The sequence below is a fragment of the Trichoderma evansii genome, assembly GCF_050947405.1.
Source record: "Trichoderma evansii strain SZMC 28006 chromosome Unknown GGI43scaffold_14, whole genome shotgun sequence".
Lineage (NCBI taxonomy): Eukaryota > Fungi > Ascomycota > Sordariomycetes > Hypocreales > Hypocreaceae > Trichoderma > Trichoderma evansii.
In genome coordinates, this window is record NW_028145192.1 from 593,120 (window position 1) to 612,775 (window position 19,656).

Below are 19,656 nucleotides of genomic sequence, written 5' to 3' on the forward strand. Positions count from 1 at the left end.
GGATTCTGGATGTGTCTCCGTTGAGTGCCTTGCTGTCTGAAATTATGTGTTTTATGTAGTAGATACGCCTTATGTAGTAGATTCATTTGTATAGTAGACGTGCTTTGTATGGTATAGGAATTTGATATATGTATTCTTGTTAAAGTACTATTTTCCAATTCCAATGTAGCAGCCCAAGCCCATCAATACCATTTCTCATTCATCATGACCTGTTATTTCCCTAGCTCTTTCTTTCTTCTCTTTTTTTGTCCAATGTCCCTCGTCGTCCGTTTCGTATATCAAATAAGCTGTCTATCTATATATATCCAAATCATGCTTCCCTTTGCTCTCTTATAAACAAACAAGCAACAAAACAAACGCAACAAAACAAACAGCCTCCCTCTTTAATGCACATCACTGTTTAATCTCTAAGTTTCGCTCCGCCACTGCCAACCACAGATTCCTCGTGGAAGCCATCGTCAAACTCCCTAGGGTACTCCGTCAAAGGAGCCGATGCATCAGCGCCTGAGGACCCCGTGCCAGGTCGGTCGCTGTCTGCGGCGGATAGGATACTCTCGCTGAAGCTCCCCTGCGTCATCGGCCTATAATCCTCTGTTGAATTGCCTCGTGAGCCCATCAAGTTGACAAACTGGTAATCCTTTTCGATGGGGCTGGTAGGCATTGAGGCTGTTTGGTCAGCGCCCTTCTTTTTACCCCAGCTTGCACCCCATCCGCCGTTTTTACGCTTCTCGCCAGCCCAAGAGGTCCAGCTTGCCATATAAGCGCTGGCTCTGCTGCCCACAGTCGGTGTCTCTGGCGCCTTGGTGGCATCTGCGTTGCCGTTGCCATTACCATTGCTGTTCCCATTGCCATTGCCATTGGCTGCATTGGCTTTGGCAGCTTCTTCTGCACGACGGCGCTGTGCCTCGCGCATCTGCTCCATGTCGTTGTACAGCCGATTTAGCATTGTTGACGCCTTCTCTCGACCAGCAGCAAAGTTTCGTCCCAGAATGTCACGACCTTGAGCGAGGCGTTCATCTAGATGAAGATCCTTTACTTGTTCTGCTATGCGCCTCTGAACATCTTCAATGGTAAGGCCACCAGCACAGGGGTGTCTCGGTTCGGAGACTGAAAAGAGATTTGTATCGGTATGAGCGTCCCACATGCGATAGTTCTCTGTGCGTGCCCACGCCTCCACCCAGTCAAGGCCAAAGTCGACGGCGGGATCGCTTTCTGCTGTGTTGCGAAGGGCAGCAGCGTTTTTAGTGAGATAGTTGTGGAACTTGACTGAGGATATAAGTCCGATGATATAAGCTTCAAACTGGGCTCTAATGTATTCTTCACTTCCGGCATATTGCATCGTCTTTGGTGTGCTGGGGTTGGCCTCATCCCAAGTGTCGTTGACTGCGTGGGTTAAGTTGTCGATCCACCTCCTGTCTGCCGCAGTTAATGACAGTGCCGTTCTCAAAGAAGGTGACGTAATATTGATAGTGTTGTCATCGAGATTTATGATAATATCGCTATAGCGGTCCTTTTGTTGGAGAAGAAGTGAGTTGGTGCTACCAACGAGGTATGATTTAGTGCCGACGTCGGCCAGCAGATCGAGCTGCTGTAACGGGGTATATGGGCCAAACATGCTTCCCTAAGTTGACTTTTGTGTGAGAACAGGATACTTTTTGGTGAGCTTTGCAGCGAGGAACAAACGGTAGCACATACTTTACCAAATATCTGTAATGGCAATCCCATAAACGTTAGGAGTGAATTGCGATTACTACTTTGTAGACTTGTCGCTTGTGCGAGCTTCTTTTCGTGGTTGTTCAATTCAGGATCCGCGCAATCTTGAAGGTTTCGAATGAGTCCGGGTATCAGTGAAATAAGAGAAAATTGGACCATGCATAACCGATCACATCGCGATCCGAAGAAAAGCATCTACATTGATTGTTAGCATGCCCTCTTTCCCACAAACTGCAATATCTGCCAATGGCTTTAAAAGAATGTGACTAATACTAACTTTGGGCTGAAGAAGACAACATTTGAGCAACACCAAAGCCTGCCATTTGAATTCGTGGATAAGCTCGCGCAGACTCATGCCTAGGTACTGATCTCGTTGCGCCTCCTCTTGCAAGATACCTCGGGATTTTTCATCCGCGAGGCTTTCTTGGAACCTATGCAGAATTTCGACATCTGTAAACTCGCGCTGCGCAAACCATGCCTGTGTGACTACGCTCAGGCGTTGTCTCAGCATGCCAAAGAACTGGGGACTGTCGGCGATAACGACAACCGCCTTCTGGACGGTTGAACGAGTCACATCGGCAGGCCGGTTAATAAGCTGCGAAGAATCGAGCTGGCGAGTGCATGATATACCGAAGAGGGATGTCGCCGGCTCATGGTCTGTCTCGGGTCGTAGTAACGTAAAGTAGGAAAAGTCTTCTTCCGAGCTATTGATAGCAGAGAGTCAATAAGCCGTCCTAGCACTCGCAGGGCAATAAATAGGAGATGAATTGATAAAACGTACGCATGCGCTCCGTCGCTCAGCGCCATGAACGGCAGCAGAGTCCATCCATACTTGACAGCCGGATCAACGCCTTCTTCAGCTCCAAACCAGCTCTCAACCTCAGGGCCCCGCGCATGATGGAAGCCAACGACAGTCACCAACGGTGTAAAGCTGGTTAGGAAGGGTGTAGTGGGTATCGTAGGGGTAATTGGCGACAAGATAGTCTTGAATTCGACCCCATTGGGCGGGACCTTGATTCTATCAGTGCTCATGATGCCGTCTGGTATCGCTGATGCGCGCGATGCAAGCCCAGCCGAGAACAATATCCTGCAGCTCAGCAACGCTATGGCGATGCCATGCGCTTCCGGCAAGCTCAGTTACCGACAAGCCTCGAACCTTTCGAATTCGGGGAATTCGGCCGTATCGCAGTCGTCACTAGGAGTGGCTCGACGGAGGAGCGGTGGCAGCAGCAAAGACTGTTTGGCACAGCAAGTCGGTGTGGCGAAAAGGCGGGATTTGAGATTGACACAGGCCTCGAGTTGTAAGCCGCTCGCAACTTCAGACTTAGTTCGGTTCGGCTGTCGTTCTGTGACGATGATGGAAACCTGGTGCAAAGGACAGGATCGGTTTGCCTTCGGACGCAGAGTCAAGGGGGGGCAGAACGGTCGCGCGCGTCTGTCTTCCTGCAAGGTGAATTGGCAGTGGCGGGGGATCCCTGACGGTTTCGGAGCCGGACAAGGGTATATGGAGAATATTTCTGGACTGGTGGTGAAGTCAATTCAGTTCAGACTGTTTGTAAGATAGACGAGGCACGAGTCCTTGAAAAGAAGCTCTATTATGAGAGGAGCTGGCAAGACAATGTGACTGTTAACTGGCTGTATAAATGCACCTCTGGTGATTCTGAAACCGCCTCTACCCAGCCAGTCGGTCTGGTTGTGGCTGCGGCTGGTGAGATTGAAGCGCTGACTGTACAGGCACAAGACCCGCCATACAGAGTACAGAGCAGAGACGATCTGCTGTAGCTTCTGCGCTTGTATTACTCGTAGTGGCCTACTGCAGAAGACGTAAAACAGAGGCGGCGCCAACTTAATAATTGCTGGGAAAAGTTGTTGGTGCGCACAAAGTAAGGAGAGCGGAAGTGTTGATGATGGTAAATGATTGGCTTGTGATGCATGGTTAATGATATTTGGACTCTGTTTGAAGCAAAACTGGAAAGATGTTGCCTTCTCTGCGGTTACGATGAACTGCATCACGTGCAAAGGTACCTGAGGCAGAGCAGATGTTAAGACTACAGTGATATATATAAAGCCAACAAAAATAAGTAGTGACAGCCAATGGTTTACGGATCAATTATCCACATAAGCACTGATGGCGATGATGGTGGTCTTGTGAACACCACCAGGCCGGTTCACGCAGCATTTGAGACATGCTCTCAGCACAACACCCACCATCACCGATCCATCTCCGAACCCCATGAGCAGAAACGGCCAAAGAACAGGTATGGATGTAGAGTCATAGTCAAAACGAGAGTCAAGAGCAAGAGAGAGAAAAATTCCTACAGGTCGACAGGATTCCACGTCAACAGCCTTCGCTTCTCATTCCCAAACTTTTTCTTCTTTCTCATGCACCGATCTCTCTTGGCTGCAGGCTGTGCAGGGATGCGGCAGCGAATAGCAAGCTTGGATGCTAGTCTGCCAGCGTGTCTTGCATTGCATAAAGAAGACCATCAGTTTTCTGACGCCACTGCCGAGGGGATATTTTACTTCTTTACCGTTCTTTTCCTTTCCTTTTCTCTGACGGCATCGAAATACCCGAATGATGATTGAGTGGGACGCGGGTATCGTGATGGAGACCCCGCCGTAGTAGTGCTAAGGTCTTTGAGGATCATATCTACAGAACATACGAGATTATATCTCCGTTGACTGATCGTGTGCATCAGAAGCCATCAGATACTACATGTAGCAGTAGTAAGTCCATCCTTCTCGACATCACGGATATCTATAAACCTCTAAGAGACGGTAACTCTTATGCTACCGGGCTAAACAGCTTTCTCTATAAGGCAGAATTGAATGAACTGCCCGGTGCAAAGAGAAAACGGTTTGGCTCAACCTATCGTCGAAAGGTGACGTGACACAGTCTCCATGCCTATGACCTATGTTGCATGTGTGTGCATTTGCCCCCTAAGACAATGATGTAACCAGGTTACGTAGCGGCCCTTATTAGTAGACAATCTCAATGAGACAAAGAAAAGAGAAGCTACCAACATGTAGTGATAATAAGAAAGGCACAGCAGTAGTAAAGAAGTGCAACGTGCACGAAAACGCTCATCTTTGTTTACTTAAACGTCTCATGTCATGTATGCAGCACGTACAAAGCACAGACACGGATGTACTCTCCCGTCCCCGTTTGCTACTCGGGAGGGTGCAGGTATGAGCTCCTTGGTCTCATCTGATGATGTGTAGGGTAAATAAGGCGAAGATCAATCTCAACCTATCTCACACGGGTGATCTGCATGGGGGTGGTAGAACAAAGATACTACTTGACAATATGTACCGGTACATTCATAGATTATGGCTTACAAACAAGAGATAGGTATATACGTGATATATATATACACACAACAAGTACCGATAGAGGAAGATCTTGTATATGAGAGCGGCTCGCACAGACTTGAAACGACACAATGACGCGAGGGGGCGCTATAGCAAACGCATGGCATTTTTGTTTGACGAAACTCGCCACCTAACCATGGGGAGAAGATGAGCACAGCTCCCCTAAAGAAGAAAAGAACAAAGTAGATGCGATTCTACAGCGACCTTCTTTTAATAGGCAAAAGAGGATGTCTTGTTATGACCAAATCAGAGATTTTGCTTAGCATATATTATCTATCGGAATAGCATACTGATGTTCAAGCGGTGTGAAGCAATTGTTATACATCATTTTTACTACCTATCCACCTACCTACCTAGGTAAGAAGTTTATATATCAAGTCTGATAGTATCCTTACCAAGAAAAATAGTTGTTCCATAAGCATACATCGCTCCAGCTTGCGAATCGGACGGCCATCTGCCTTTAGCTAGCTTGGTCTCGTTCCGTAATACTTAGGTAGGTAATTGAGCAGCATATCGCCATATAATACCTCGTAGCTGTTCACGGCTATCGGCCCCTCTATTACTGCAGGATGGGCAAACAAAACCACGCCTTCTCTAGACCCTGGAACGCATGAATTTTGATGAGGCTACGAGCAGGTAATTCGGAATGTGGGAAAGGGGTTTAACCAGAAGTGGAGGATGATAGCAGGAGATGATACTAACGCTACCCCGTAGATGCTACCAATGTTTTGACTGAGCACCCTCCCTACCTTATATTAACGAGTGCCCACTCAATCGACTTTGAACTCATGCAAGGTGAACCGTGCGCCGCAGGGCAATTCCTCGCAAGCTGAATCTCAATACTGGGACGTGAGAAAATGTCACGTACCAGCAACTGCCAATACTACTGTATGTACCAAGCTGGACCACAAGTTGCCATAAGATTAGAATGATCGGTGAAATGCGTGCCACTAACTCTCCGAACTCCCGATCTCGTTAGCTTCTTGTCAGCGACGAATTTCTCAAGAAAAATCATCCATATCCAGTACTACATATACCCGTAGTAGTGCGTTAGCATTAGATTATTAGCGATACTCCGTACTACCGCCACTAATAAGGAGTTCCGCCCTTAACCGTGTGCTCCGTGTTTTAGTCTCATTGCCACTACCTATTGTCATTGCTATTAACGATAGCCGTTGGTGCTATTAATTTTCGAGGCCCTTGCCTAGCGAGCACGAAAAAGCCCCCAACCCGTCGCGATGCTGGTTCTAGTGCTCGGGTTAGCGGAGGCCAAGCAACAGCAAACTGCCGCCAAGGCGAGAAAACCAGCCAGGATAGGATTGGACCTTGCAGTTCATGGCGATATGTACTGACTAGCCCTTCGGCTGCAAGTTTGCGACATGCTATTAATATGCGAGTCGTCCTCTATGCAGGGATGATCTGAGACTTTTATTTTCCATGAACTAACAAGCGCCTTTCATTTTGGAGCCCAGTAGCAATTCTGGAACGCTTCCACAGTGTCTTGCTAAAGAGAATGCAAGAGCGGGAAAAAAAAAGTTGGCATATTGAGGGATTTGCCGGGCTCCATTTGCTTGTGGATGAGGTGCTGTGGCCCACGGCCTGTCTCCACAAAGCTTGTGCAGTTTGTTTGAGTTGAGTCCATTAGAAGAAGATGAAGCCCTGGCGAATGCCTTGTCTCTTTGAAGGGGCTTGGGGGGCAAGTTTGTGCCGGCCGAAAGGCTGAGATTGCTCGACCACGGCCACCTGAATCCTTCAGATACCATTGGATGATTTTTGTATAAAGAAACGCACCACCCTTCTCACTAGACAAAATGTTAAAAAGGCCGTCACATCGTGCCTCACGCACTCCGTGCCGTCAATGGATGGTTGAATCTGGAAGCGACTGATTGGAGAGAGCTGATGATTCTGGCAGAACCACGTGCATTCCCTGTCGGGCTGTGCTGGATCCAGGGGCTCCCCTACATAGAATGGCTGGCTCTAAAACAAGCCACTAGCTTCGATCCGGCAGCGTCGTACTGTACTGGTCTTAGCTGGTGACATCGGCCCCAGGGCGATCGGCGGCGGACTCCTACCATGCTCCATCCTCGTTTTGTACTGTTCTCAGACCACCAAGGATGTACTTGCAGGTATTACATCGACGCGGAGTACCAAAGCTGGGTGATATCGTAACGAGTAAGCTGTAAAGTTTGCGAGCGGGCGCGGCTGACACAGACAAAGAGCCGTTTCCAGGAGGTGGTAGAAGATATGATCCGATTAACGCTCGCCATTTTCAACCCATCCCATCAGCATCTCTAGGTAGCACGGCGGGTGAATTTCGTGATCGGCCTCCAATCTCAGGGCTGACTGTGCGAGGAATTTATAGAGTCATCCGGTATGAAGGATGAGGCATGAGATTACGCACCACTAATAGCAGCAGTAAGTACCCGGTGGAAAACGCCAGAGATAACCAAATAATTTAACATTCCAGGCCCTAGAGCTGGCAGTGAGGCTGACCTAAAGCTGTCTCCGAATGAGCTAGGATCTTTCATAATCATGATTATCACCTAGCATTAAATATGGAGCCTCTCACGGTCCGAAATGAAGTCAGCTCAGCTGTTTTTTTCACTTGACGCTTGAGCGGCGGTTAAAAGCATATACGTACTTGCTCGCATGGGGTTGATCCTTGGATAAGTTTCCGCAAATTTATACCTATATTTGTAGGCTGTATACACGGATCTCTCAGCCCTGTGCACTCGTAATTTCGATTACCGGAAGCGCCGTGCTCGTGAGAGTAACTTCGGAACCCCGAGCGAAACTGACATTGCGGCGCCCTCATTGCAGCGGCCTTATTTTAGAACACGCAAGGATATCATTGCAGGCCATGAAAGAGGCCCGTCCTCACCCTGTTGTTCCGAGCACCACGCAGCTGGAACTACAGGCAATAGAGACAGGCATCTGATTACGAATATTGTAATTGACACGCTGTCAGCTGTCGACTGCATAAGTAGGTGGTGAAACTGCTAGAAAACTAATACAAGTAGGTTTTCGGTCTGCTGCCAATGTTGATTGCTAGCATGTATAACGAACGCATCAGCACCAACAACAACAACAACAAGCTTTGTGCTTTTGTGGCTGGGTGTTGGCCGTATCACGCACGTGGCCTCCGCAATTTCTGTATCGATGCTGTTGGAAGGCGGGCTTACCATCTCCTAGGTAATATGTCGTGGCGTCATGAAGCAGCCCTCTTGGAGAGGGATTCATTCAAACTTGATGTATTCGTAGCTATACTGGCGGAGAGCCAAGCAGGCCAAGGTTGTCAAAGCTTGCCAAGCAATACCTGTCTATACTTTCTCATATGTAGGCGGGTAGTAGCACTGTACGAGACGCGTCCTTAGTGTATATTGGCACCTCCTGCGAATCGCTTCTCCTGCGTCTAGAGCGACTCTGGCGCAAGCTGATTGGTTGTTGCTGAAGGAATTCGCTGGGGTACTGGGTCTGTATGTGGGGTGGATATGCGATGGCCTCAAGTTTTCTCTTTCGCTCGGGCCCCCTGGAAAGTAGCTTAAAGCTGTGCCATTCAATTGCTTGGTGCGTGTCGTTTTGCCAGCTGTGGAGAGCCGCTGCGCGCTGATGCTGAAGCCGGACAGCGGCGAGTAGCCACCATGGGCATAGCGCTGTGGGGACGAGGAAATGGGGGAAGCAAAGCGGTGCGTGATAAGGCACAAGGCGAGGCAATCGGATCAGGCGTCGAAGGCCTCTCGGTGATGCTGAAATTTGAATGGGCGCCGGAGCTCATCCTTCACCCCTGTGGGTGGGCTTGAGCGTGGGCGCTATTCGCCGCCCAGCGGCTTGCGATGCTGCAGACGAGAGACATTTGAGGCGAAAAGAAGGCTGCCACGAGCACATTATAGGCTGATTGGAGGCACTCCGTGCATGCGAGTCGAGAGTGCGTGATACACACAGGCGTTTCGCACCCCGTGCTTCGTACATGAGGTACCAGCGGATGTAGGTACACGTTGGCCATATGTAGGTACGAGCATGCAAATGCGAGGTGCTTTGAGACCGCATATGAGATGAGATTGGAGGCGCGCAGCCACGCAGGGCGGGAAAGCGATTCGGCCGACGGATGGAAGATATTACTTTGTACGTAGTAGCTAGCATATTAGCATTGCATTCCCGCGAGAGTTTGCGCAGCGTGGCCGAGGAGATTTACCAATCGCAGAGCGCCATGCGAAAGTAGAGTTGAGGTTAAAAATCACAGAGCCAGGCAGAATGCGGCATGGAAGTGGGTGCGAGCTTTTTCTGCCGGTGCGAGTCAAGGACGCGATAGCCGGGTACCTGCTCCATCGTGAACGGGAAATTGTGTAATTGAAGTATAGAGCTAAGACATTGTAGGAGCTCGCCAAAGATATGGCGCCCATTTAGTAGCAACGCACCCGTACCTAGCATTATTAGCATGTGCTCCGTATTTCCAGATGAATGGTAGCGACAAAGGCAAAAATTCAATGGGGTGTTCAATGGTGGCTCAATAGCCTGGGGAATTGCAAAACGGGTGGGCAGCCAACACGGCCCTTTTTGCCTTTTGGCCAGCAGCTTCGGGCTTGCATCAGACGCACTTACAAGCTTCTATTTTCGATTGCCATTTGGGAGCATTGACCTGCAGTCTTTTTCATTCTTTTCCATTCTCTGATGCTCGTGCCCCGTGCTTCTCTGCATTGACATTATATTGTACTGCCAGTGGTTATACTGCATTTGAATAGTCTATTGGTAGCAGTACGAAAACGACCCTAGATACGAGTGCAAATTTGGGCTGGTACGGGCTCGTTCAGCCGCCCCTAGTAGGGCAGTTACCGCTACCGAGCAGGCATCCAAGTTGTAGCGATACTTTCTCCAATGCAGCTGCGCCGCTTATTCAAGAGCGGTCCGGCTCCTGCATCAAATCCTTATCAGGCAAACGCCAACGAAGCCCATCTTTGACAAACTCGCCCTGCCTCGCCCGCTTTGGAGTCTTCCTGCGCGGCCGCCTCGTCCCACCGGCCCTTTCCATTCCATTAATCATCAGTCCATCCCCAAGCCCGCCAAAGGCTGCTCGTACATTAGTAAAGCTGCTAGCATAGCACCGCTAATGTACTGTACTTGGCATCCTCGTCGCTGACGTCTACAGAGAACAGGCTGGGGAGGAATCCGGGCTTGCCTCCACCCCAGCACCCAGCATCCATCCAGCATCCATCCAGCACCCAGCATCACCGCCAGCGCCAATTGGTGCCACTGTTCCGCCCGACCTGTCATCATTTGGTCTCCAGCCCATGCTACAGCCACGCCCTGGACCCGGATCCACAGTGCTTCTCAGCAGCAGATTGGATTGGATCCCGTGCTCTGGTGCTTGTACCTGGAAAGCGACGGGGTAGCACTGACTTTCACACGCCTCACGCCTGTGCGCACGCCAAAGCCTCAGCTCCTCCCGAGCAAAAGAATCCAAACCTCCTCGTTCACGAGGCTGCTTCCGCGCGCCGAATCTTGCACCGTCTTCTGTCGCCCCGGCCCGGATTTCTGACGCCTTTCATCATTGCCAGCCTGCCGAACAACTGCTTCGCCAGCCTCATCACCGCCCTCGCCTTCTTCCATCTTCACCCTCATCTCCCCGCAACCTGCTGCAGCTGGTTCTGCTGACCTTTCAATCACCTCTGCCGCCTCCGCCGCCGCCATTTTCTGCCGAACGCTCCGCTAAACTTCAACCCCCCAGCTCAAGCGACTCTATCAGAAGGATACCGACTTTTGTGGCCCCCCTTTCAACCAGCAGCAACTACCAAACTCGAGAGTAGAGAAAGATAAAGTATTTAAACAAAAGAAGAAAACATCGTCATCGTCGCCATCATTTCCTCAGCAGCTATTCATCGCTGCTTTATGCGTGTGTAATTGGCTGCATGGCAAACCCACCTTTTGGATCCAAATCGCTTCGCCTACCGATTCGCCAAGTCCTTAAAGAACGTCGACAGTCTCGTCAAACGCAGAAGCGTGCTCAATCGCCCACCATGGGCGGCTGCATGAGCTCGAACAATGACGAGGTAGAGCAGAAAAAGAGGAGCCAGGCCATCGACAAAGAGCTGGACGAGGACTCGAAAAGGCTACGGAAAGAATGCAAGATCCTGCTTCTAGGTACGTTTTGGATACGGCCGTCGACGCGTGGCCGCACCCCAATCGCTCACCTTTCCATCTTTCTCATTTATTTTTATTCTAGGTTCTGGTGAGAGTGGCAAGTCGACCATTGTCAAGCAGATGAAAATTATCCACCTCAAGGGATACTCAGAAGAGGAGCTGTATAACTATAGACCAACCGTTTTCAAGAATCTGGTCGAATGTGCCAAAGCTGTTATAACTGCGATGCAGCAGTTCAGCATAGAGCTGTCACAAGAGGAAAGCAGAGCGCACGCCGACTTTTTAATAGACTACCAAGCAGAATCCGGGCCGCAGGCTCACATCGACCCCAAGGTGGGCCTCGCTGTGCAGGCCATATGGAGCGACCCGGCGAAAGAGCAGCTGATGGAACATCAGACGGAGTTTTACTTGATGGATTCTGCAGAATAGTAAGTCACATCGTCGATATGCCGCGCAGGACGCAGCGACGCGCGAAATTGACTGCTGCTCCAATTCTAACCCTGCCACCTCTATAGTTTCTTTCAAGAAGCAATGCGCATCGTCGCTCCCGATTATTTACCCAACGAGATGGACGTATTACGCGCCCGTACAAAAACCACCGGCATCTACGAAACACGCTTCCAAATGGGTCAACTTAGCATCCAGTATGTTGAAGCATCGGGTTTGAAACATTTTAGCAACGCCGCTGATCGTTTTTCTTTAGCATGTTTGACGTTGGCGGGCAAAGGAGTGAACGAAAGAAGTGGATACACTGCTTCGAAAACGTTACATCAATCATTTTCTGTGTTGCGCTGAGCGAATACGATCAAGTTCTCCTCGAAGAGAGCAGCCAGGTAGGTCGTGCGACAGAAAGCCAGAGGGCCCCATGACTCGAATGGGCAATGCAATCGGGGCGAGGACAATGCTGACTTCGAGTGTGAATGCAGAATCGCATGATGGAAAGCTTATTACTGTTCGACTCGGTTGTCAACTCACGCTGGTTTATGAGAACAAGCATTATTCTCTTCCTGAACAAAGTGGACATTTTCAAGCAGAAACTGGGCCGCTCACCATTATCCAACTTCTTTCCCGATTACACTGGTGGTATCGACGTCAACAAGGCAGCCAAGTATCTGCTATGGCGGTTTAATCAAGTCAACAGGGCGCACCTCAATCTATATCCACAGTAAGTGAAGCAGGCAGATATCGTGTCCACTAATTTAAGCAGCTGGCTAACGGAATTTGTCCACTGTAGTCTTACCCAGGCCACCGATACGTCGAATATCCGGCTGGTTTTCGCAGCAGTCAAAGAGACAATACTGAATAATGCGCTAAAGGACTCGGGTATTCTTTAAACTTACCTTGTTTTCTGAATGTCCATCAATACACCTTTGATAACAGCTCGCTTTTCGCTCGGAGAGATGCGGCGTCTGAATATTGCGCGGCTTTCTGGTGCGCTCATTCTCGCTGACCGGAATTGATCTGGTTCACGCCATGCACTACTCTCCATCGATGGCATATACGCGAATACGGAACCTATTAATCACACGCTCTTTTCCACCTATAATTTTCTCATAATTTATTGCGGTTCAGCGGAACTCCCTTTTCAGGGACCGGTCGGGACCCACGGAGATTTAAAGCGCGTTATGACCCGATTGGGCTGCTTTTCTATCATCTATTATAACCACTTAGCACGGCGCGGTCACTCATTCACTCGATCTTTCCCTCTCGCTCTTCTCTCTTTCCTTTCCCTTTTCTTATGTGGGTTCTTTTTTGTTGGCAACTACGAGTGTATATCTCGCGCGGCAAACTTATAGCGAAAGGTTGGCATGGGAAAGCCGCCTCTGGTTGGTGTCTTGATATTAGGGTTAAATGATGAAACGGTGTTCACGATAATTCGCTTTTGGAGGTGGAGCAGCAGCCGCGAGGGCTGAAGAGGAAGCTGAAACGACGGCAATTGGATACCACAGGTGGCTGAGAGGAACTGCAGAAAGCGAATCCAACCACGGCTTCAGTGCTGGAGGTTGGACGTGAACAGGGCCTAACTCTGGAGTTGCGGCTCTGTGGTGATTCTCGTGTCCGGAGTTGCGCAAATGAGAAGTGGCGGGTAGGAATTTTTTTTTTTGGAACGAGCTCGGGAGGATGATTTCTTTTGTGGAGGTACCGAGACAACAAAAAAGAAGAGACGTTTTACTGGTTTACTATTATTACTATTATTGCAGCTTTGTTTTGAGCTGTTGCGTACCCGCTGGACGCTTGGGATTGGGCGGAGGCTGGTGTTATTGGATAGGTAACTTGATACGTGCCCGAATAGGTATTAATTTGCTGCACTCTATGTTTAACATTGGCTTGATACGGATTGATTGCATTCGGACTTCCGCTTTCATGATTGATAATTCTTCTTCAAGCATGGGGAGCTTACGTGCCAAGCTGATGGTCTCTCATATCTCATATTGTAGAAGGAGTTGGGTACCTACTGAAGAAAAGGGGCTGTTAGGCAACTGTCGCCTTTAAATGAATGCAGTGCAGTACAACAGGCTAATCCCCAAATGCTGGAGATCTAGAACTTATGTTGCGCATTGCTGCGTACGTGGACGGAGCCGAGATGTCTTGAGCTTCGCTCCCGTCGGGCATCTTGGCCGCTGTTTCGACCTGACTCCATCCATCCGTGCATACGTATACTACTTACCCAAGAGCAATTCAACAGTCAGAGATTCTCGACGGCACGGCGGGCATTGGGCGCCCCACACAGCGGCGGCCAACTTACCTGCTCAGGCTGGAGTGGTGTGATTGATGATGCAGTAGCGGTTATGTATATTAATGTAAGTGTTATTTATGTTTAGGCCGGAGTGCTTCTGTGATGTTGTTGCCCAACGTCATCGGGAGAGGGGATATGGTTGCCGTAGCCTTTTGTAGTACGAGTTGGAATAATGGATAGGTAGAAGGCCGGCTGAGGTGTTGAAATACTTCAGTGCAAAATGTATACATCTATTGCTGATAATATTTTATTATTGTTGTTATTGTTATCATAATCGTCCCATTGTGTGATGTGTAATGCAATTCTATTTAAACTATAGATAATCTCGGAAGGTTTCTGAATACTAAATCCCGTATCTGCGGCGATTAATTGGCGCGTTTCTCTATCAAAGCCGGTGCTACCGTCGTCGATGATCGGATACGAAGCGCGTCGAACAGGGTTTGTGCCGGATGATGGTTGCTGATGATGACACCAGACCCTCCTATCGACAAGAAACTTGATTGACCGAGCAGCACTGGCATGGCGACCTAATGCAACCGACTCAGAGGGTCCCTTGATGGAGGGCAACATCGCCTTATGTGTCTGGTCTCTTGCTAACCCCTCCCCCTCTATCTGCCGTCAATTGGTACCTAAAGCTCGCTTGGTCCTCTGTCCTGCTTCCCCTCCTTCTTTCTTTCTCCCCTCTTCACCTTGCCTCTCTCGCCTTCTTTCTCTTTTGCTTCTTCTTCTTTTAGTTTGCCTCTCTTCTCTCCCAAACTTCTGAGGACTTTCCTCGTTTACAATTGACCCTTTCCGCCAGCTCTGCAACTGTTTGTCGGGCCTTTTATCTCAACGGACGGTAGCTCTGGGAGCTTCTGATAACCCCACTGTTGCTACCCCGCCATAGCTTCTGCTAGCAGGGAAACGAGTTGGACGAGCTGAGCTGATGTAAGTTGCCTGATGACTCTCCTCCCCTCTAGACTTGCAATCTCACTTCCCTCTTTCTTATCTCCTTCTATCGTCGTCTTTTCTTCATCGTCTTTTGCGTATTTCCTTCTCTTTTATCCCTTCTCTGGCATTCCTCTTTACCTTGCAGTATTGTTATAAAGAGCCTAGATTTGCTAATTCGAGTTGCCTCTCTGATCTGCAGCCATTCTCACAATGGCCACCAAGCAGTCTCTACCCACGCGCGAGCGTCGCCCCTCTACAGGAGCTCCCCTGGTGGACATCCAGGGAGCTGTTGGTCCTGCAGGCATCTCCCGACCCAAGCACAGGAGAACCTTTACGGGTTTCGGCGCTGGAGAAATCAAGCACGTCGAAGGTTTGTGATGGCATTTTCTTCTTGTTATTTACTGTTTGTTTCTTCTGTCGCAATCAATTGAGCTGTGTACGTACACTGCCTGGGCAAACAGTCTCGGCCAATTGATCCCAGCATGTGGATGACATAGCTTTGATCGGGCGCGCATCTGACATCCACCGTACGGCGGGGGAGGGGAAGCTCGCCCAGTCTGGCGGGGCTCATCGTGCGACTAACATAACGGCGTTGGATGATCTGATCTGTTATCCACCAGCACGCCATGTTTAGTCAAAAGAGTGGACAAAAAAAAAAAACATGGAACATATCAAACAAGAACTGGTTGGCAATGCATCTGCTAACAATGGCCTCTTTCTTCAGCCTCAATCCCCGAACCACAGCGCGAAGCATGGAAGCGGAACCAAGTCAAGAGCATCGCCGACAAGGATGGCTTTGAGAAAGAGGTTGTCCGCCATGTCGAGACCACCTTGGCGCGTAGCATGTTTAACTGCGATGAGACCGCTGCGTACTCAGCCACCAGTCTGGCTTTCCGTGATCGCCTCATCACCGACTGGAACAAGACTCAACAACGCCAGACGTTCCGCGATACCAAGCGTGTTTACTACTTGAGTCTGGAATTCTTGATGGGAAGAACTTTGGACAATGCCATGCTCAACGTGGGGTTGAAAGATGTGGCTAAGGGTAAGTATTGATCACACACTTGCTCCGCCACTTTCTTGCTATATAATATACTTTAACTTTGCTGACGGATTGCAAACAGAGGGTCTCTCTGAGCTTGGTTTTAGAATCGAGGACATCATCACCCAAGAGCATGACGCAGGTCTGGGCAACGGTGGCCTGGGTCGACTTGCTGCTTGCTTCCTCGACAGCTTGGCTTCCCTCAACTACCCCGCATGGGGCTACGGTCTTCGCTACAGATACGGAATCTTCAAACAGGAAATCATTGACGGCTACCAGGTCGAAGTGCCCGACTATTGGCTGGACTTTAACCCCTGGGAGTTCCCGCGTCACGATATCACGGTCAACGTAAGATAAAACAAATATGAAAAAGAATGCGTGTCTTGATATGAAGCTTACAATCTGGTTTTTAGATCCAATTCTACGGCAAGGTTCGCAAGCACACCAGGGAAGACGGTAAGACCGTCAGCGTCTGGGAGGGTGGTGACATCGTTGATGCTGTTGCCTATGATGTCCCCATTCCTGGCTACGCGACCCCAACAACAAACAACCTGAGACTCTGGTCTAGCAAGGCATCTGGAGGCGAGTTTGATTTCCCGAAATTCAACAATGGAGACTATGAAGGCGCAGTTGCAGACCAGCAGCGAGCCGAGTCCATCAGCGCCGTGCTGTATCCCAACGACAACTTGGACCAGGGTAAAGAACTGCGACTGAAGCAGCAATACTTCTGGGTGGCAGCCTCTCTCTATGATATTGTGCGCCGCTTCAAGAAGTCCAAGCGCCCCTGGAAGGAATTCCCCGACCAAGTCGCCATCCAGCTCAACGATACTCACCCTACTCTTGCCATTGTCGAGCTGCAGCGCATTCTGGTTGACATTGAGGGCTTGCAATGGGATGAAGCATGGACCATTGTTACTGCCACGGTAAGCTACTTCTGGCGGAAATTCTCTGCTCTATATAAACACCCACTAACATAAATTGCTTTTGTAGTTTGGCTACACTAACCATACTGTGCTCCCGGAAGCCCTTGAGAAGTGGCCTGTGGGACTGTTCCAGCATCTCTTGCCCAGACATCTTCAGATTATCTATGATATTAATCTATTCTTCCTGCAAAAGGTCGAAAAGGCCTTCCCTAACGACAGAGATTTGCTCAGCCGAGTCTCTATCATTGAAGAGAGCCAGCCAAAGATGGTAAGAATGGCCTTCTTGGCTATTGTTGGTTCCCACAAGGTCAACGGTGTGGCTGAGCTGCACTCGGATTTGATCAAGTCGACCATCTTCAAAGACTTTGTTGAGATCTACGGCCCAGACAAGTTCACCAACGTAACCAACGGTATCACCCCCAGACGTTGGCTGCACCAGGCCAACCCTCGCCTGTCTGAGCTGATTGCCTCCAAGTGCGGTGGTGATAACTTCCTCAAGGACTTGACTGTTCTCAACAAGCTTGAAGCTTTTGCCAAGGACAAGGCTTTCCGCAAGGAGTGGGCTGAGATCAAGTACGCCAACAAGGTCCGCTTGGCCAAGTACATCCAGAGCACGCTTGGTCTATCAGTCAACCCTGCAGCCTTATTCGACGTGCAAGTCAAGCGAATTCACGAATACAAGCGTCAGCAGCTCAACATTTTCGGAGTCATCCACCGATACCTAACTCTCAAGGCGATGAGCCCCGAGGAGAGGAAGAAGCAGCTCCCCCGTGTTACCATCTTTGGTGGCAAGGCTGCTCCAGGCTACTGGATGGCTAAGCAGATTATTCACTTGATCAACGCTGTCGGCGAAGTTGTCAACAAAGATGCAGACATTGGCGATCTCCTCAAGGTTATTTTCCTCGAAGATTACAACGTCAGCAAGGCCGAGATGATCATCCCTGCCTCCGATATTAGCGAGCACATTTCCACTGCAGGCACAGAGTGAGTTGACACTGGGAATGGAGTATTCCGTTGAATGAAAAGAGTCTAACTGAGATAAACTAGGGCGTCTGGTACAAGTAACATGAAGTTTGTCCTCAACGGAGGTCTTATCATCGGAACATGCGATGGTGCCAATGTAAGAGCTAATCGATCCTCCTCCGTTACCCTAGTTCTATTAACACTTTATGATAGATTGAAATCACCCGTGAAATCAGCGACAGCAACATCTTCCTGTTTGGAAACCTTGCCGAGGACGTGGAAGACCTGCGCCATAACCACAACTTTGGCTCTCACACTATCGACCCCGACTTGGAGAAGGTCTTTGTTGAGATAGAGAAGGGCACCTTTGGCATGCCCAACGACTTTAGCGCCTTGATTGCTGCCGTCAGAGACCACGGTGACTACTACCTGGTATCAGACGACTTCCACAGCTACATTGAGACACACGCTCTCGTTGACGAGGCCTACAAGAACCAGGATGAGTGGGTGACCAAGTGCATCTTGTCCGTGGCCCGAATGGGTTTCTTCACTAGCGACCGCTGCATTAACGAGTACGCTGAGGAGATTTGGAACATTGAGCCGCTGGACGTCTCTGAGTAGAATCTCTAATGGGTTGGCGAGGACCTGGAAGTGGCATTTCCTGTTGTAGAAGCCGCCGAGGAAGCTCTTCGAAATTCGAACATACAGAAATCACTTAATGGGGGGATGGAAAACGGCTCTCTCTTCCTACATGATGAACGTCCAATATTGAATTGAGTTAATTGATTTTTCACTTGTAAATCCGGTGGCATGTGACGATGCTTGCAACTACTATCTCATGCATGTGTAAGTTTGATTGCGGTGATGCAGCGTTCCATGCAGTTCACGGACAAATGACAGCGATGCTGGTGTAATGGCAGATAACTTGGATATGTTGGAATTGCTATTTAGCGGTGACACAATGAAGTGGGCTCTCTAGTTGAAAAAAAATAGGTAAAATTGAGGTGGGAAGAGTCCGGAGCAAAATCTCCAGAGTGGCTTTGAAGCCGATTCGCAGCGATTATTTCGATGAGCGGAAGTGGCCCGTTCCTGAGTTCAGACGCTGGAATCGGTCGTGGAGCATAAATTATGTATCGGGTACTTGTTCATATCGCTCTTTTAGTGGAAGCCACTAAGTAGCATGAAGTACAGGGTACGTGACATGATTTAATCGACGAGGGGCTTTTTTTAAAAGAGCTAAGTGGGTTGAGGATAGATTAGCGGTGACGTCATGGGTGCATCACTGGGAGAAAAGGTGGTTCAGACTTGCTGCAGAAATGCGGTTTTGTGTGATTTTGAGCCTTGCGTGCTATATCTGCAGGTTAATCTGCATGTGGGAACAAGGGAGGGGGGAGAAGAGGAGGCTGAGTTTGGGCGAATCGGACAGAGGATGGGAAAAGGCGTCCTTTAGGTTGGGCTGGACTGGACCGGGCTGGCCTTGATTTCAATGTGGTGGGGGGTAGGGAAGAAGAAGACAGAGAAGAAGCTTGGGAGAATCTTCGAAGATTTAGTTTAACGGGTTTCTGAAAATTTCGATCTAGATTTGGGATGGGATTTACTTTTCTTCGATGTTCTTGGCTGTGGCGGTTTCTTTTTTTACCCAGCGATGATCAGAGCAGCGAAGCAAGATGCGCAACACCTCCCATACATAGACCGAATCTACTAGCCAGAACTATCAGAACTAGGTGGTGGTAGTGAGATGGGGGATGACATTCCCGTGAGAAACATGGGCTTCCCAGCTAAAGGGATCCCTTGCCAGGGTATCATTTAGGCATGGGGGCCATTATGTAGCATGAAGAGTG

General features: G+C 49.3%; 3 protein-coding genes across 3 annotated transcripts; 2 read left to right on the top strand and 1 right to left on the bottom strand.

Annotated features, from left to right (window-relative positions):
- Window positions 1-65: 65 nt before the first annotated feature.
- GGI43DRAFT_90082 (transport protein Avl9-domain-containing protein) lies at window positions 66-3,276 on the bottom strand. Its single transcript, XM_083210493.1, has 4 exons — window positions 2,495-3,276; window positions 1,991-2,417; window positions 1,696-1,908; window positions 66-1,621 (listed from the first exon to the last, which is right to left on the bottom strand). Exons 1-4 carry the CDS (start codon window positions 2,743-2,745, stop codon window positions 401-403), a joined length of 2,112 nt encoding a protein of 703 aa, XP_083059243.1. The 5' UTR covers window positions 2,746-3,276; the 3' UTR covers window positions 66-400.
- A 7,820-nt stretch (window positions 3,277-11,096) lies between these two features.
- GGI43DRAFT_428497 (guanine nucleotide-binding protein subunit alpha) lies at window positions 11,097-13,179 on the top strand (the record flags this gene model as incomplete). The annotated part of the gene is made up of 6 exons (XM_083208969.1): window positions 11,097-11,220; window positions 11,303-11,648; window positions 11,736-11,864; window positions 11,924-12,053; window positions 12,147-12,385; window positions 12,455-13,179. The coding sequence occupies 6 exons, from the start codon at window positions 11,097-11,099 to the stop codon at window positions 12,552-12,554; spliced, it is 1,068 nt and encodes a 355-aa protein (XP_083059244.1). The 3' UTR covers window positions 12,555-13,179.
- A 1,712-nt stretch (window positions 13,180-14,891) lies between these two features.
- Window positions 14,892-18,761, top strand: GGI43DRAFT_90406 (glycogen phosphorylase). The gene is made up of 7 exons (XM_083210494.1): window positions 14,892-15,257; window positions 15,612-15,932; window positions 16,012-16,277; window positions 16,343-16,852; window positions 16,920-17,836; window positions 17,900-17,972; window positions 18,029-18,761. Exons 1-7 carry the CDS (start codon window positions 15,098-15,100, stop codon window positions 18,434-18,436), a joined length of 2,655 nt encoding a protein of 884 aa, XP_083059245.1. The 5' UTR covers window positions 14,892-15,097; the 3' UTR covers window positions 18,437-18,761.
- The last annotated feature ends 895 nt before the right edge of the window (window positions 18,762-19,656 follow it).

Coding starts and splice junctions, on each gene's coding strand:
- GGI43DRAFT_90082 (XM_083210493.1), bottom strand. CDS start 2,745: ATGAGCACTGATAGAATCAAGGTCCCGCCCAATGGGGTCGAATTCAAG. Junction 2,418..2,494: donor CTGAGCGACGGAGCGCATGC/GTACGTTTTATC, acceptor TGCTATCAATAG/CTCGGAAGAAGACTTTTCCT. Junction 1,909..1,990: donor GTTGTCTTCTTCAGCCCAAA/GTTAGTATTAGT, acceptor CAATCAATGTAG/ATGCTTTTCTTCGGATCGCG.
- GGI43DRAFT_90406 (XM_083210494.1), top strand. CDS start 15,098: ATGGCCACCAAGCAGTCTCTACCCACGCGCGAGCGTCGCCCCTCTACA. Junction 15,933..16,011: donor GTTGAAAGATGTGGCTAAGG/GTAAGTATTGAT, acceptor GATTGCAAACAG/AGGGTCTCTCTGAGCTTGGT. Junction 16,278..16,342: donor GTCACGATATCACGGTCAAC/GTAAGATAAAAC, acceptor TCTGGTTTTTAG/ATCCAATTCTACGGCAAGGT.